Source organism: Cygnus atratus, chromosome Z, assembly GCF_013377495.2.
Source record: "Cygnus atratus isolate AKBS03 ecotype Queensland, Australia chromosome Z, CAtr_DNAZoo_HiC_assembly, whole genome shotgun sequence".
Taxonomy (NCBI): domain Eukaryota; kingdom Metazoa; phylum Chordata; class Aves; order Anseriformes; family Anatidae; genus Cygnus; species Cygnus atratus.
In genome coordinates, this window is record NC_066396.1 from 43,721,303 (window position 1) to 43,736,173 (window position 14,871).

Sequence of the window (14,871 nt, forward strand, 5' to 3'; positions counted from 1 at the left end):
TTTTTTATAGAGCTATAATTAAATCTATAAATGTGCAAATGGTACACTAAGCCTGCAGTGCACTAACTTTAATTTGGCAGGGAACAAAAATAAGATCCTCTTTTCTGAAATGCTAAGCACGCCCCAACTTTTATAAATAGGTTCAGAGCAGTAAAGACTATCACAAGAAATCCTTTAAATTTTCTAACCAATAAAATGTGTAGGGAAGCAAAGCGATCGTAATTTATTCTTTATTATATATTTTTACTAATAACTATTGTTACATAGGGCATGCATAATAACACTGCAACAAGTGTATTTATCACAGCATTACAATGGCAACTCTCTCTGAAACGTGGAATTTTTGCATTGTGAACTGTGTTTACTGCTACTACAGTCCTGTTTGAGATAAAAATCAGTTCTCCTTGATAAGTCAGGCTGATAAACCAATCCACTTCCGAAAAGAACCCAAGAAGATTTTGGCACAAACTGCATTCTTAGCTGTAAGTTATGTTACACCAAGATATGTCACTAGTGAAAACACAATACCAAATTTTAGCTGCTATCTGAGTGATACCTGGAAAAGGAATAAAGGAATTCATCATCCAGCAATTATTTAGAAGCCAGACAGTAACTGTGAGTAACAGAAATGTAATTATTGTTTCTAACCTTATTTGTTATTTTTACGGGAAAAAAAAGATATAATAATAGCTCCTTTTCCTATACAGAATCAGTCATGATTATAATAAAAGGGTTTCATTTAAAACCAGAAATACACTGGAATGCCAGTGCATAAAAGGAAGACAGTCAATTGTCTGGGTCAGGCCGTGCTAGACTGATTTGTGGCAGATCAAGAAGCTGCCAGTCTTCGTTAACCCCCATTCTGCCCGTTTAATGGGGGTGAACACCATAGGAACGGAAAGGAGCATGTGCTCAGGCCTCAGCTATTCCAGTTTCAGTTAAAACACCAAACTTCTCACCAAAGCAGATGAAAGGGGACACTGGAGTTTGTCTGCCAACACTGTTGTTAGCAGTGGGATAAATAGTGTGAAGCAGCTACAGCTGCAGTATTTCCTCCCGTGAGCTCGTGTTCCCATGGGCACGAATGGAGATTCTGCCTCTCAGAACGCTGTACCCACAGGAGGTGTAGTAAAGCATGCAAGGGGGATGGCCTTTGTGTTTTCCACAACATGCTAGGTCATGACAGTTTCACTCTTGTTTTGAAACTGCACTGAAGTTCAGACCCACAACTGCCAGTTTGACATCTAATCAAATACATAAATCTAATCTAGTGTTTAAGTGCATTATAATCTGATGTATAAATCTGAGAACATACGTGCATATTCACTTTGGATGAAAAGACAATTTTGTACTACTAAATCAGAATTATTTCTAACTGGGCGTAGTAAGTTTCTAGTCTCACAAAATGCACAATGGGGTTAACTAGCACTTGGCATCCTGCTCCTTCCAAAATTTAAGTCAAAATTATTTATGGAAGTTACTGAAGTATGAATCCTTAAGGATCAAAATTTATGCAGAGAGCTAGTACACAAGTGGCACAGTAATACAGGCATTCTGCACTGCTCTGACTGGCCTGACTTAAGGATATTTCAAATTTTCTGGCAAGGTTAATCCTTCTTCTTGGCAGATTCTCAATTCCCAAGCAGCTTCAGTGCAGGGGACTCCTCTCCAACAGGGACTTTCTTATTTACAGTATGTAGTCAAAGAACACAAGGAACGATCATTTTCACAAGACAGAGATAAATTTATAGAGGGACAAAAATGCATTTCCATTATAGCCTTACATTTCAACAGTGCATGACTATTAACATAAATATAAGTCTTTAAACAAGAAGTACAGTAGCATATCACTGGAGTGTCAAAACCCCTTCCCCAGTTTCAGAACCAGGACTTGAACATCAGAATATGGACAGACATCACCAACCAATGCTGCACTGAAACAGCAGACTCTGGTGAAAGAACTATCTCCCAGTGTGAATCACTTCATACAGTTAATTCCCTGATTTTTTTAATCCTTCTACCAACAGCACCCTTCCCCTCTAAAATACAGTTTTATTTGCAACAGTAATTGTACACAAAGTTCTCATCAGTTAAAAGCCTTCTGTAACTTAGGAGTGTTATTATTCATGCTCTTAATGCCTTGCACATGCAGCCGAAAATGAATGCCACAATGGGGTCACATCAAGTAAAAATCATTTTGGAAAAGTATTTTTCACTGCAAAACATGTCGGTTCTTGTAAACAACAGAGTGCAACTTCATTTGTGCATTCAATCTCATACTAAGCAGAGACAAGAGTCAATAGAAACTGGCAGATGACAGAAGACAAAGAAGATTAAATCCCATGCCTGACAGCTTGAAAAGTGAAGAATACAGCATCACAGCATAATTATTTGGTCTAGAAAGGACCTCAGGAGGTTACTTAGTCCAATCTTCTTCTCAAAGCAGGGTTAACACTGGGTTCAAACCAGCCAAAAGATGTTTCAACAAAATTGGACCTTCCTTCGTTAAGCATTTAAACTGGAAATATGCAGTTAATGTGCCCCCAGTAAAGTGAACTCCTAAACTATGCATATTGAACAAGAAAAACTGAGCAACTGGGTAACTAAAATATATATACAATGTACATGTTTAACCATTTCTTGTAGTCATGTACACTTGAGAAGGAACCTTTTCATATTAAACCATAGTTATTTTATGGGAGAGACTTCTAACAAGCATATAGTTCTTGTAAACACAGGCTGCATTGGTTGCAGTGCAAAACTCCTGAACTGTGAACAGACATTATATTTTCAGCTAGTACTGTGGTAAAACCATATAATCCTCAGAAGCAAGAAACAGTGCAACAATTCATACATCACTCTTTAATTTTTAATTTAGTAATTATTGAATGGTTTCAGAGCAGGCACTACATTATTGCAAACACAATCAAATCCTTAACATAATGTTGAAAAATAACCTCTTCACCTCAGTATACACACACGCATATACACACACACATAATTTAAAAAAATCTGTACATAAGTTATTTTTCAGAAAGCAACTCAAAGAATTGTACCACACAGAATTAGTTTCTGTACTCTGACACACCACAAATTATAATCCATTTTTTGATGATAGGCTTTAAAGACACAAAACACCATGCAATACTATTTAGTAGAAAATGACCTAAACAGTAAATAAATTTATCTAGTTCGTGCTAAGAGAAAACACATTTTTTTAAATAAAGCAAATGCTAATTTATGAGAAATCAAAAATATTTATTGTCCTTGAGCTTGAAAAGGAACCAGTTATCTGTGGTTCCTAAAGCTTATCCCCTTAGTAGACGAGAGTGAGGAAGTGTATGACTATAAAAACCAGGATTCTTCTTGTTACTGGCTGCAAAGACGGTTCAGGAAAGGAGTATCCTTGTTGAGTCTGAGTCTGAGAGTCCATCTTCTTGATTTGTGGCCTCATAATCCCCCGCATTCTCAGCTAATTCAGTGTCTTGATCATCATTACTCTCTGCACTGTAGTCAACTTCTTCAAGGAAGCGAGGCTCATCTTCATCCAAAACATACGTAGTAGGGCTAGAACAAACAAGAGGTTGTTAAAAGCTTTACCTTGAACACAACATTCAGGCCATGACCCACCCCTATCCCAACATACAGTAATCTACAAAATGACCTCAGGATAGGGGCGGTTTACCCAAAACTGATTTTTTAATTGCACGTAAAACAACTGAGAGCCAAAAACACATTTGTAGGACCCTGAACTAATTGGTCAATCATTCGTAATTTGTTATCCAAATGTGCCATGAGAAATCAACTCTATGTTACAGAATTACACTAATTGCCTGTGCAAATGTTATACAATTACAGCATTATCGTAAGTTGTTACAGGACTCAAATACAAAAACAGTATCTGCTATACACAAATTAAAAAACATACCACAGTCTAAGAATTTGGGTGGGAAAGCTGTGTATTTTACTAAATACATTTTACTGAAAAGCATTATGAGCAACTATACTGCACATACTACAGATGACAAATCAAGGCAAGTTTTTCTGGCCTACAACTAAAGTTAAGTTCCCATTTGTGTCGTAAGACTTGTATCTGGTCCTCACATTGTCACGGTCCACAAAATGATCTATGCTTGTAACTAAAAGCCTCCAAGAATAATAGAAGTAATACTTTGAGTGTCAACAAGAGAAAGTAACTTTCTGATCATCTCACCTTCCTAGGACAGATGAAAACAAAAGTAAAAGCAAATAAACAAAAAAATAAAGAAGTATGTGTGTTTTCCAGACCCAGTTTTACTACTCTCCCTTGGGACATAAAAAGCTATCTGATTAAAATCACTCAATATTGCTAAATATTTCATAAGTAGTTTTATATTCAGATGAAGTCCTAAGAAAGTTTTGTAATGCATTTTACCTAATAATCAGCTTACACAGAACTCAGCCAAAAGAGCATTCTCATACGAAAAATCATCAGGTACTTGTATAAATGTTTGCATATTAATTTTGATGAATTTTGTCTTAAGGCACACAACAGTTTATTGTGGCTGTGGCTTCAAAATTAAAAGGATTAGTCATTGCTTCTTTCTAGTTCTGTTAAGAGCTTAAGTGGATCACCTGAATCTGCAATGCAATCGTTATTCATTGTAAATAAACTTCACACTATTTTCTTCTACCTGTAATACCAATAACATGCTACACTAACATTTTCTGAAGCTGGCAATTAATTCATATATTGGGAGAACAACAAATAGACAAACTGCTAGTCCCAGCTTAGAAAAAAAAAGACATACTACCTAAAATAGTAATAAAATAAACTATCAAAAATTCAATTCAGTCAGAGTCTCTGGATTTACATTTAAAACAATCTGTGCCATAGTTCAGTGAACAAGCTATTTACACACTGATCAGTGCAAAAGGGAATACTCCACAAACCTAAATACTTGCAAAGATTATTTAAATAGGGCAACAATCCGCTATGTTGGTTAAAGAACTGGTACCAGCTCTTTGAACAAAATTATTTCCATTTATGAGAGAGACCACATCAGGAAAACAACCAGTATCTTCACTGAGGTGCCTCTTCATTTCACAGGTGGGCAAACCACTGTACTGTAAGTAAGGATACACACTTCATTTGATGGACCTGCTGTAGCCCTGGGAAAGGTATACAGTTTTTTTGAGCTTTCATCTTGTGATACTTTATGCCCTAGGCAGTTGCTGCCTGCCAAGACTTTCCTATAAAGGGAAAAAAAGCTGAAATGTTTCATTTATTTCAATGAGATACCACCAAATATATCATATTCAAAAAATGCACACTTTTTTTTTTTTGGTCCTGCTTCTAACCACTTAACACAGGTATTGATTTGCTGGGTATCACATGCAAGGAATCCACACTGCAATTGCAGGATACATTGTGTAATTCAATTCACAGGAAATGGACCCATTAAATCTGAATGTTGGTCCTATCTTAACTAATAATTCTGAATACTGAAACAAAAAACTACAATGGGCTGTGTCAATGACAAATACTTTATTAGCCATTGACAGCGAGATATTAATGCATTACAGTAGGCACTCAGAAAAATTCACATTAGTGAGGTATTATATAGGCTAGTAAAGCTCTCTGAAAAACTTCTACCACTTTTTTTTTTTTTTTAATAAATTTCATTGTTTGGAAATTAAGCTTAAATTTTTAATCCAGTACAAAAATAAATAAAAATAAATGTAAATAAAGCAACCAACGAGCCTATTTTAAAAAGTAGCAAACAATGAAGCTTATTTTAAGGGGAACACACAGAACTGGACAAACAAGCAAACCATGAAGTTTCCCATGTAGAAATGCCTTCTCAGTTCATAGAATATGTCCTGCTTTACACTGTGTTGCAAAACTATAGATGTCTGTACTGTAAATTTGTTATATTTATAAAAATTTATTTCATATAATGACATATATATGCACACTTCCGGCTTTTAGAAATTCAGCCAGTGTGCACAGTCTTAACGTTGTTATGTCTGATATAAGACAGTTTAGATGTTTACTCTGGCATGTATACGTGCAAAATTCTTGAGGGATGCTTTTAGTTGCCATTTCCTATTTAATAAAATCAACATTATAAATTTCATTACTCAAGAAAAGTACCAGTAGAATAGATAAACAGATCTCACTCTCAAAACTACATAAACTTTTAATGGAGAAACTGGCTCCAAAATCTGCCTCGTAAGCTTTCCACTGCCCTCCAAAACACAATGTGCCACCACTTCTCAATCACTAATTATTGAAAACAAAAGTTAGGATTAAATACATTAAGATGACTTTTTCCATTTCCCCTTTCTTGCGTCTCCGTTCCTCACAAAATGGTACGCCAGAATGTTTTACATCCGAAGGAAAAACCTGTTGCACACCGCTCACATCCATTTGCTTTCCCATGGTGTGTCTTCTGATGTAGCAGATGCTAACTTTGGATATTGAACTTTCCATCAATCTTTATTCTATAGGTTAGCGTGAATCTGCAAAGTATAGTTAATACTTCACTGTTTTACTGAGGCTTGGCTACAAGAAATGTAGAAATCCAAACACCTGAAAAAATTTCTTGCTGTTTAATCAAATTCTTCGATTGCCTCCCCACCGCTCCCCACCCTCAGCATATCTTGTGACAATATACTTTTAGCTGCCATCATGCTGATTCGGTGAGTTTTAATTTCCTAACTTTTCCCTTGGGCTGTTTCTAATTAACTTGCTCAATAATCCCTCTTCCTCTACCCCTATACCTCCTGCATTTGCTTTTAAAAGGAAACCATTATTTTTCTCAAGTTAACAGAGATTGTTTATCATACAGCCACAGTTTGTAGCCTAATGGATGTTATAATCAGTGTATCTCCTTTGAACTTTTGCAGAGATTTTACTTAAATAACATTTTATGGGTAAAAAGAATAATTCCTAAATGTGAAGTAATATACCTGATATAATTTCTTGGTCCTCATATTTATTAAGAACTTCAAGAATATTCCTTTAATTTAAAAAAGTGCATTTTCTACATCACCTGCCACCAAATCCACTGAATTTGGGTATGAACACAGCAGCTTACTAAAACATTTATTTTTAACAACAATGCCTATTTTTTTCATGTTTAAATTAATGCTCCAAGCATATTCAAAAATAAACCCATTCACTAACATGATATATTTTTTCAAGCTAAAATTTTATTTGTCCCTCAAAGACATACTTGGATTTTTCATTATCCGTATGACTCAATTACAGAGAAATTAATCCACAAGCCAGACACAAACAAAACCAATTTCAGGCCCATGGAGATAAGTAATTTTCTGAGACTACAGGGGAAGCACACACATTAAAAAACTTCTGAAGAAAAAAAATAAGAAATATTCTCTGCTAAACAATGTAAAGTTGCTGCTGCCTGGGGATTTTGGAAAGGAAGGAGAAAAAAATCTAAGAACTAACAATTTCTTTTAAAATTGCAGTGCCAGGGGAGGAAAATTTTTTAAGGAACAAAATAGTCAGGAGGTACCACAAAGAAATCATTTACTCATTCCTGTTCTTTGATTTCCCTTTAGGGTCTACATTCTTTTATAGGAATCAGCAAAGCTGCACCAGGAGGCAGTACCACACGTGCAGCTACATGTGCGGTCCCCTTAAGGAGCTCTTCACCTGTGTGATGTTCCCAAATAGTAAGGATGGTTTCTAAAGAGAATTTCCAATACTGAAGAGAACAATTACATGTCCAACTCCTTTCCCAACCATGGGTAGCTGTGTATCCAAATCCCATTTAAGTTTTATTTTTAAATATCCCCACTTACAGCGTTCCATTATTTCATTCCACAGTTTAACAAAAAGTAATCTCAACACGTTCTTTGTGGCGTCACCCTGAAATACATCTTGTAAAACTCAAAACTGGATTAAATTAGGTGGATTCCACAATTGTTGACTTTAGTAGTTTACACCCTCATATTTGGATCATATTACCAAGAACGGAAGAGAAGCTTGAGAAGTGGATCACAGACGCGCAGAATGGGTGAGGTTGGCGGGGACCTCCAGAGCCAACCTGGCCCAACCCCCTGCCCAAGCAGGGCCACCCGGAGCAGGCTGCCCCAGGCCACGTCCAGGCGGCTTTTGCAGATCTCCAAGGAGGAGACTGCACTGCTGATCTGGGCAGCCTGTGCCTGCGCTCCGTCACCTGCACAGTAAGGACGTGCCTCCTGATGATCCAGAGGAACCTCCTGTGTTCCAGCTGGTGCCCAGTGCTGGTGCCCAGCTGATGGTGTCCTCGTGCTGGGCAGCCTGGCTCCACCATCCTCTTTGCACCCTCCTTCCTTCAGGTATTTTGTACACGTTGATGAGATCCCCCGAGCCTTCTGAACATAACTCTCAGGAGAGGAGAGCACCTCACAGGAGAGGTGCTCCAGTCCCTTCACTGTCTTTGTGACCCTACGTTGGGCTCTTTCCAATATGTCCATATCTCTCTTGCACTATCATTCTGTCTGAGCAAAGCTTATGAGTTATTAAGATGAAGGGAAACAAAATAGCTCAAAATCAGTTTCCTCCTGGCAGCCCACAAAGAGACCCCTTGCAAGAGGATCTCTGTCAGATATTCTCTCGCATGTGCCCCTACCACTCTGATGTATTTTCTCAAATATAACACTGTAAGTGCAGGAAATGGATTTCACAGATGTTTTTTTTTTCTTTCCCACAGCTCCTATTGGCAGTCTGCTTTTCTACCATTTCCTAGATAGCCCAAACCATTCCCAAAAGATACTTTCTGCTTCTCTGCTATAATTAAATCAAATTAACAAACAAAAATACAACATGTTCTAGAACACACCAATGAGCATCAAAACAATTAACGGAAGGACTAGAAAAAAGGTCAAGTTATTGAGCAAGGGATAATTCCAGTAAGTCCTAACAGTTATGACTGCAGTCATGTGTTTTTGTTTCATTGCATACAGACCCTATCAAACCTGTCAGCATAACAACTATAATTCTTCCTACAAGATCAGTATTACAGTCTAATCTTTTCCATTTGGAAATGGGGGGAAACATTGGCAAACTGGTCTGAAATAATTAAAGAAAAATAAAGTGTTTAATTCATCACTTAAAATGTTAAAGTGCACTGCCAGAGGGAAATAAATCTTCTGACTGCTTTATTTTTCTTAAGTCAAGTATGTTTCAGACATGGTTCAAAATGAACTCATGGAAACTGAGCCTACGTGTAATGAAATATCAGAGGTATGTTTTAAAATATTAGCATTTACTTGGTCATTGTAAATACAACTAGTAAAACCAAGGAAAGCTTGAGAAACCCTCAAAATCATCTGCAAATAAAACTGATGCTTCTGTGTTTAAATTTTGACATTTAAAACTTGCCTGTTTTTTCCTTTCAAGCATTAAAATTGTATTGTTTTTGTTTTTACAGTAACACCAGTAACATTCAAAATATAAAGGAAGTAACTACAATCCTCTTCACTGCTTTACTCTAACGAGGACATTACAGCTGTGTAACAACTACGTACTTTTATACTACTTATTCATATTTTTTTACCTGGATTTTCTGTAGTTTTCCTCAGTCATCACTAACGGTAAGTAATGAGCTGTGAATCACGTAAGCACAAAGAAATCATAAGCAGTACTTTTACTATAATAGAATAATAAGAATGGAAGTCTGGGCATATGAAGACAGGAACTGTGTATGACTATCTTCTGGTCCACGATTGCTTCTGAAGAGGCATAGAAACTAGCTTTATAAATTTATCTCAGTAGAGACTCAGTGTATTTCCAGTGCTCAAGTGAATAAATAAATTAAGCCCAATAAACCAGCTGATAGAGATTTTTAATATCTTGTCTAGAACAGCTCACAAACACAAAAACTTCACCACTCTGAATACATCAAAGGGCAAATGGCCCACATTTCACAGATTTGGCAAAAAGATTTCAAGAGATGTTAATAAAAATCACTTGTCTAATACACCTAGAAATAGAACAAAATTACAGGAAAATTTATGTCCCTTGACAAGGGCAGGGACTTCTGACCCAAGGAAAAGTAGCCATCTCCTTACTGTGGACGGGAAAAAGAAAACTGTACCAAGCAAACCTTTCATCAAAACAGCAGTAAGGTCTCCAAAAGCACGGAAGCCCTCTGTGCTTCAGGCCTAAGAGTAACTGGCAAAAATACCACAAGATCCTTGATGTTCCGTTATTGTCAGACTGATTAAGTGGGAAAAGGAGAGCTCAAGACTTTGCTGAGTCTCATTATGAGTTGTCACTGCGAGCTGGTATTCATTGTACCTATGGCAATTAGGTAGAGCCTTCTAGACAGACCTTTTGGAGCACACACCTGCCCACACACGATGACAAAAAAAAAGTTATGATTAAGAAATTTACATGAATAACACCTTGAGGCAATGACCAGTGTTCTTTTTCGCTGTACAACAGAAATGCAAAACTGCCTTGAAAACTACTTCACCAATTGCTTAAAAAAAAATGCTTGAAGAGAAAAAAAAGTTACGAAAGACCTGTGGAAAATCTGTTCTGAACCACACTTTTCTGCAGCGCTTAAAAATCTAAGTGTTCCTCACTCAGGAGAAGAAGCTCCCACTTGAGACAATCCAATTTTATTTTTGGAGTTAATATCTGATCACAACCTATCTACCAAGCCCGCAAGTAACGTCTGAGACAGAAGAAAATGTCTTTCAGTAAGATTCATTAAAAAAATTATTTTGTTAAAATTTATTTTAAATTAAATCTAGAATAGAAGAACATGGTATCTCCACGGACTCATGAAAAAGTTTTAACTACACCCTATTTCACAAAGTGTTTCAGTTCTAAACATAAATCAGTACCTGCAAGTATATAACTATAGAGACTTCCTCTGTGAGTATCATCACTGATAAACAGTACAGGTTTTTGAACTTTCTGCTGAGATACGTAGTGAGTGCTACAGAAGACTGGAAACTTGGACTTAGTGTTAATCCCCTTAGCGAAGGATGAGAGAAGATGAGGTATTAACATGCATAATAAGGTACTTTTATAGCTAATAGTGGTGGAGGTACTGTGAACACAATTATATCTTCCTTATACAAAAACCAGGTATTTACATGGCTTCTATAGCACAAAGCACAGATATCCAAAAAAAAACAAAAGTGAGCCCAGCCACTCAGGCAGTAATTTCCTAATATCATGGGTTTCGTTTATCTCAGAAGGGTACCAGAATTATAGTTTTTAAAATAGTCATTTTTTCTAGATTTACTAAATGAACATTTTTGCCAGTTTAGTTATTACATACTTATATATTTTTCAATAGTTTTAATTAGAGATAATTGCTTAGGTAACTTTGGTTAAACAAATCTGTTTGATGAGGTATCAGCAAGTTCAGGAAAATCAGTGGCTGAATATAGGGCTGTTGTAGTTACACAAAGCTTAAGAAAATTCACATTTGAAAGAAACAGCGTGATATTAGGTTGATATTCCAGTAGCAAGACAGACAGCCATACAATTTAAACTTTTCTCTGAAAAAGATTCCCTGTCAAGTGTCCAATTCCACTCCCATTTTTTTAAGTAAAAAGCATTTCTGCTGAATTCAGTCAAGTAAGTCTGTATATGAAAAGTGATTTGATAGTCATAATTGTTAAGATAGTGTCCAAACACAGAATCAGCTACAAATAAACAACAAATTTCATTCTTGATGTTATAGTTTAAAGATACATTGTTGGAAACCACAAATTTAATTTTTCCATCACAGATTCTTACACAGACATATGCTATTGGTAAATGACCACTCAGAGCAAGGTACTTAATTTCTCAGTTCACGCTACACAGTTTCTTGTTAGTGTTATTAACATGAATCTACATTTAATACGTTTAAAGAACAAAGCCATCACACACTAGAAAAATCTAAAGTGTTGTTAACGGATTTCTCCAATAAAGCTTAACACTTTTTATGTTAATGTTCTTTACCTGATAGAAGTTTTAACTCTAACATGCACAGAATCTGATCTTTTTTCCACTGCCTTCATTTCTTTGCTGCAGTAGCAGTTGGCTATTACCGTTCACTGTCTGTAGCTGTGTAACACCTAAAGGTCATGACTGGGGAAAATTTTGTTTTTAAAATGATTTCTAAATAAAAATTCACTTTCAAAACGTTCAATGAAGTTCTTAAATGATCTCTCTCCAATATAAAATTTTGTCTAACAGTACAATTACTTTTGTTTTTTCATGACTTGGTCCATTGGAATGGAGACTGAACCTTTCTGGTTTTTGGATGTTTTGGGTTTTGTTGTTTTTTAAGTTCCTTAGTACCAGTTATTTTTCTTACACAATAGGATTATAAACAGTTCTGTGTACAGTCTCATCAACTTTCTTATAGGCATCATGTTATTTTTCATCTCTGCTCACATGTGCCAACCTACACTGCATTTGTGCAGTAGTGAGTCTTATATTAGTGCTTTCAGAAAATCCAGAATAAAGCAGCCCTCATAACCCTTGTTCTCACCAACAAAATGTAAATGTCATGTCAGGGGCAGCTTTTTCCCCTGCTTCAGCATGGTCTTACTTTACATGCAATTATTTTTGGTACACAATACTTTTGTTTGTTTGTTTTTAAGAGCTAACTTTATTAAAGCAGTATTTTAGCAGAGAAAGAAGTTTGAACTGTGTATCCGTAGCCATATCTTTCTCCTCAGGATTTGCTTTATTTCTTAACATCAAAACAACCCACCTTCCTGCCTTCTCTTTTTTTTCATCTAACATTGCTGAAGTTTTCTATCAAACAGAAAGCAATAACAACCTTTTACTGACTGGAGGCACTTTCACAACCTGTCATAAACAGTGCACTTTAGAAGTACAAAATGGAAGAACTGTAAATCCAAAGGATTATACTTATGCTTGTACATACTCTCAAAGGAAGTTATCAACATACGTGCAGACTAACTTTGGCAAACCTATTGCAGAATTAGGACCATAACAATCAGCTTTACTGTGAAACTTAGCTTCACTGAAACCGGAAAAGCTCAACAAATGATTGTGCTGATTGAATTGCATTTCTGAACTTTCAGAAATGCAATTCAAAGAAAACACTAATTCTGATCTTACCTTACGGTAACATCTAGCATAAGCATTTAATCCAGACAATAGTTCTCTAATTCTTCAACGCAATCACACCTAACTTGTTGTACTGTTTGAGGATCAATTAAAAGCTATACCAGAATGGTGAAGCATAACCAAATTGTTTTTTCCTATTCTGATGCTTATGTGTTTTGGATGTTTCTTTAGCTCTCTGCCGGAAACTATGGGGAGTGACTCATGTATGACATTTCTCATTTCAACAGGTGTTAAGGTCAATCCACCCTGAATAACATTAATGAATTGGAAAAAACAGCACTTTTTTTTTTTTTTTTTAAACACAGCCACTACCTATCTGTGAACTAACATGCTAACTTTTTATAGAGAGATAAACGTATGCATCTGAGGCACCAGTTGATATAAAGTTATGTGGAAATCTGGGGCTGTTCTCCAATGCCACCCTGATAATTAGTCACTCACAAATACATCTTTGTGCAAAATACCACAATTTGATGCTTAATATTTCAAAGAGATGCATCTATACTGAAGCTTGGTTCTAATAAAACTGACAATGATACAACACTTCTGGATGAGATAATATTATATAGTTTCCAACATATAATATTAGCTGCAAATAAAATGCAAACTATTCTTAAAAGTTTGCACTCAAGGCTGTAATGTAAGAAAGGCTCCACGTGATAAAGAGCAACATGTCAGTGTTAGATTTTGAAGTTTAGCATGTTTCTCTAATGGACAAAAGGAACTTTTTATTCTGACTACCTGACTTAGTACTCCAATTTAAAGCTGCACAAAACACCAGCAAACTTTTTAAATTACACTTTTTAAAATACTTAAATGGAATTTCTTCTGTTTCAGTCTGCATCCACTGCCCGCTGTCCCGTCACTGGACATCACTGAAAATAGCCTGGCTCTGTCTTCTTTACAGGCTCCCTTCAAGTATATGGACACCTTGACAAGATCCACCCCTGAGCCCTTTCTCCTCAAGGCTGAACAGTCACAGCTCTTTCAGCCTTTCCTCCTATGGGAGATACTCCAGTCCCTTAACCATCCTAGGGGCCCCTCAATGGACTCTCTTCAAGTGCATCCATCTCTGTCCTGTAAAGGAGGGCCTAGACCTGGATACATATCCAGGCTGTGGGCTTACCAGTGCTGAGCAGAAAGAAAGGATCACCTCACTCGAGCTGCTGGCAACATTCCTCCTCAAGCAGGAGTAAATAATTGAGAGTGGCCTCACAGTGGTATCAGTGCTGTGACCTTGTTTTTTGCCCTGCTCCTCTTGGGAACCTGAACTCTACCACCTCCTGGTCACTGCAGCCAAGGCTGCCTTCCACTTTCATATCCCAGCTAGCACATCCTTGTCTGCAAGTACCAGGTCCAGCAGAGTACCTTTCCTTGTTGTGTCTGATCATTCAGTCAGAAACTTGTCATCACTTGTCATTGCCCCCATGAGGACCAGGGCCTGCAAATGCGAGGCTACTTCTACCTGTCTGTAGAAGTCCTCACCTGCTTGCTGCCTGGTCAGGTGGGCTATAGCAGATACCCACTACAATGTCACCCACAGTGGTCTGCTCTTTAATCCTCACCTATAAACTCTCAGTTGGCTCCTCATCCTTGCCCAGGCAGAGCTCCATGCATCCAAGTGTTCTCTCACAAAAAGGACTTCCCCAACTCACCTCCAGATATCTAGCTTTCCTACACAACCTGTACCCCTCAACTGCAGAACTGCAGTTATGGGAGCTATCCCACCACATCTCCGTGATCCCAACAACATGACAGAATTGCAA

The 14,871-nt window shown here is 36.9% G+C and overlaps 1 protein-coding gene across 8 annotated transcripts in view; it reads right to left on the reverse strand.

Annotated features, from left to right (window-relative positions):
* Positions 1-1,701: 1,701 nt before the first annotated feature.
* Positions 1,702-14,871, reverse strand: part of AGTPBP1 (ATP/GTP binding carboxypeptidase 1) — a 68,083-nt gene continuing 54,913 nt past the window's right edge. For 7 of the 8 annotated variants that reach the window (XM_035565283.2, XM_035565287.2, XM_035565281.2 and 4 more), the window contains one exon: positions 1,703-3,567. In XM_035565283.2, coding sequence (XP_035421176.1) covers positions 3,390-3,567 — 178 coding nt within the window. In that variant the 3' untranslated portion in view covers positions 1,703-3,389. Of the gene's footprint in view, positions 3,568-14,871 lie in introns of all 8 variants that reach the window. The other variant, XM_050716592.1, reaches the window with a different exon arrangement.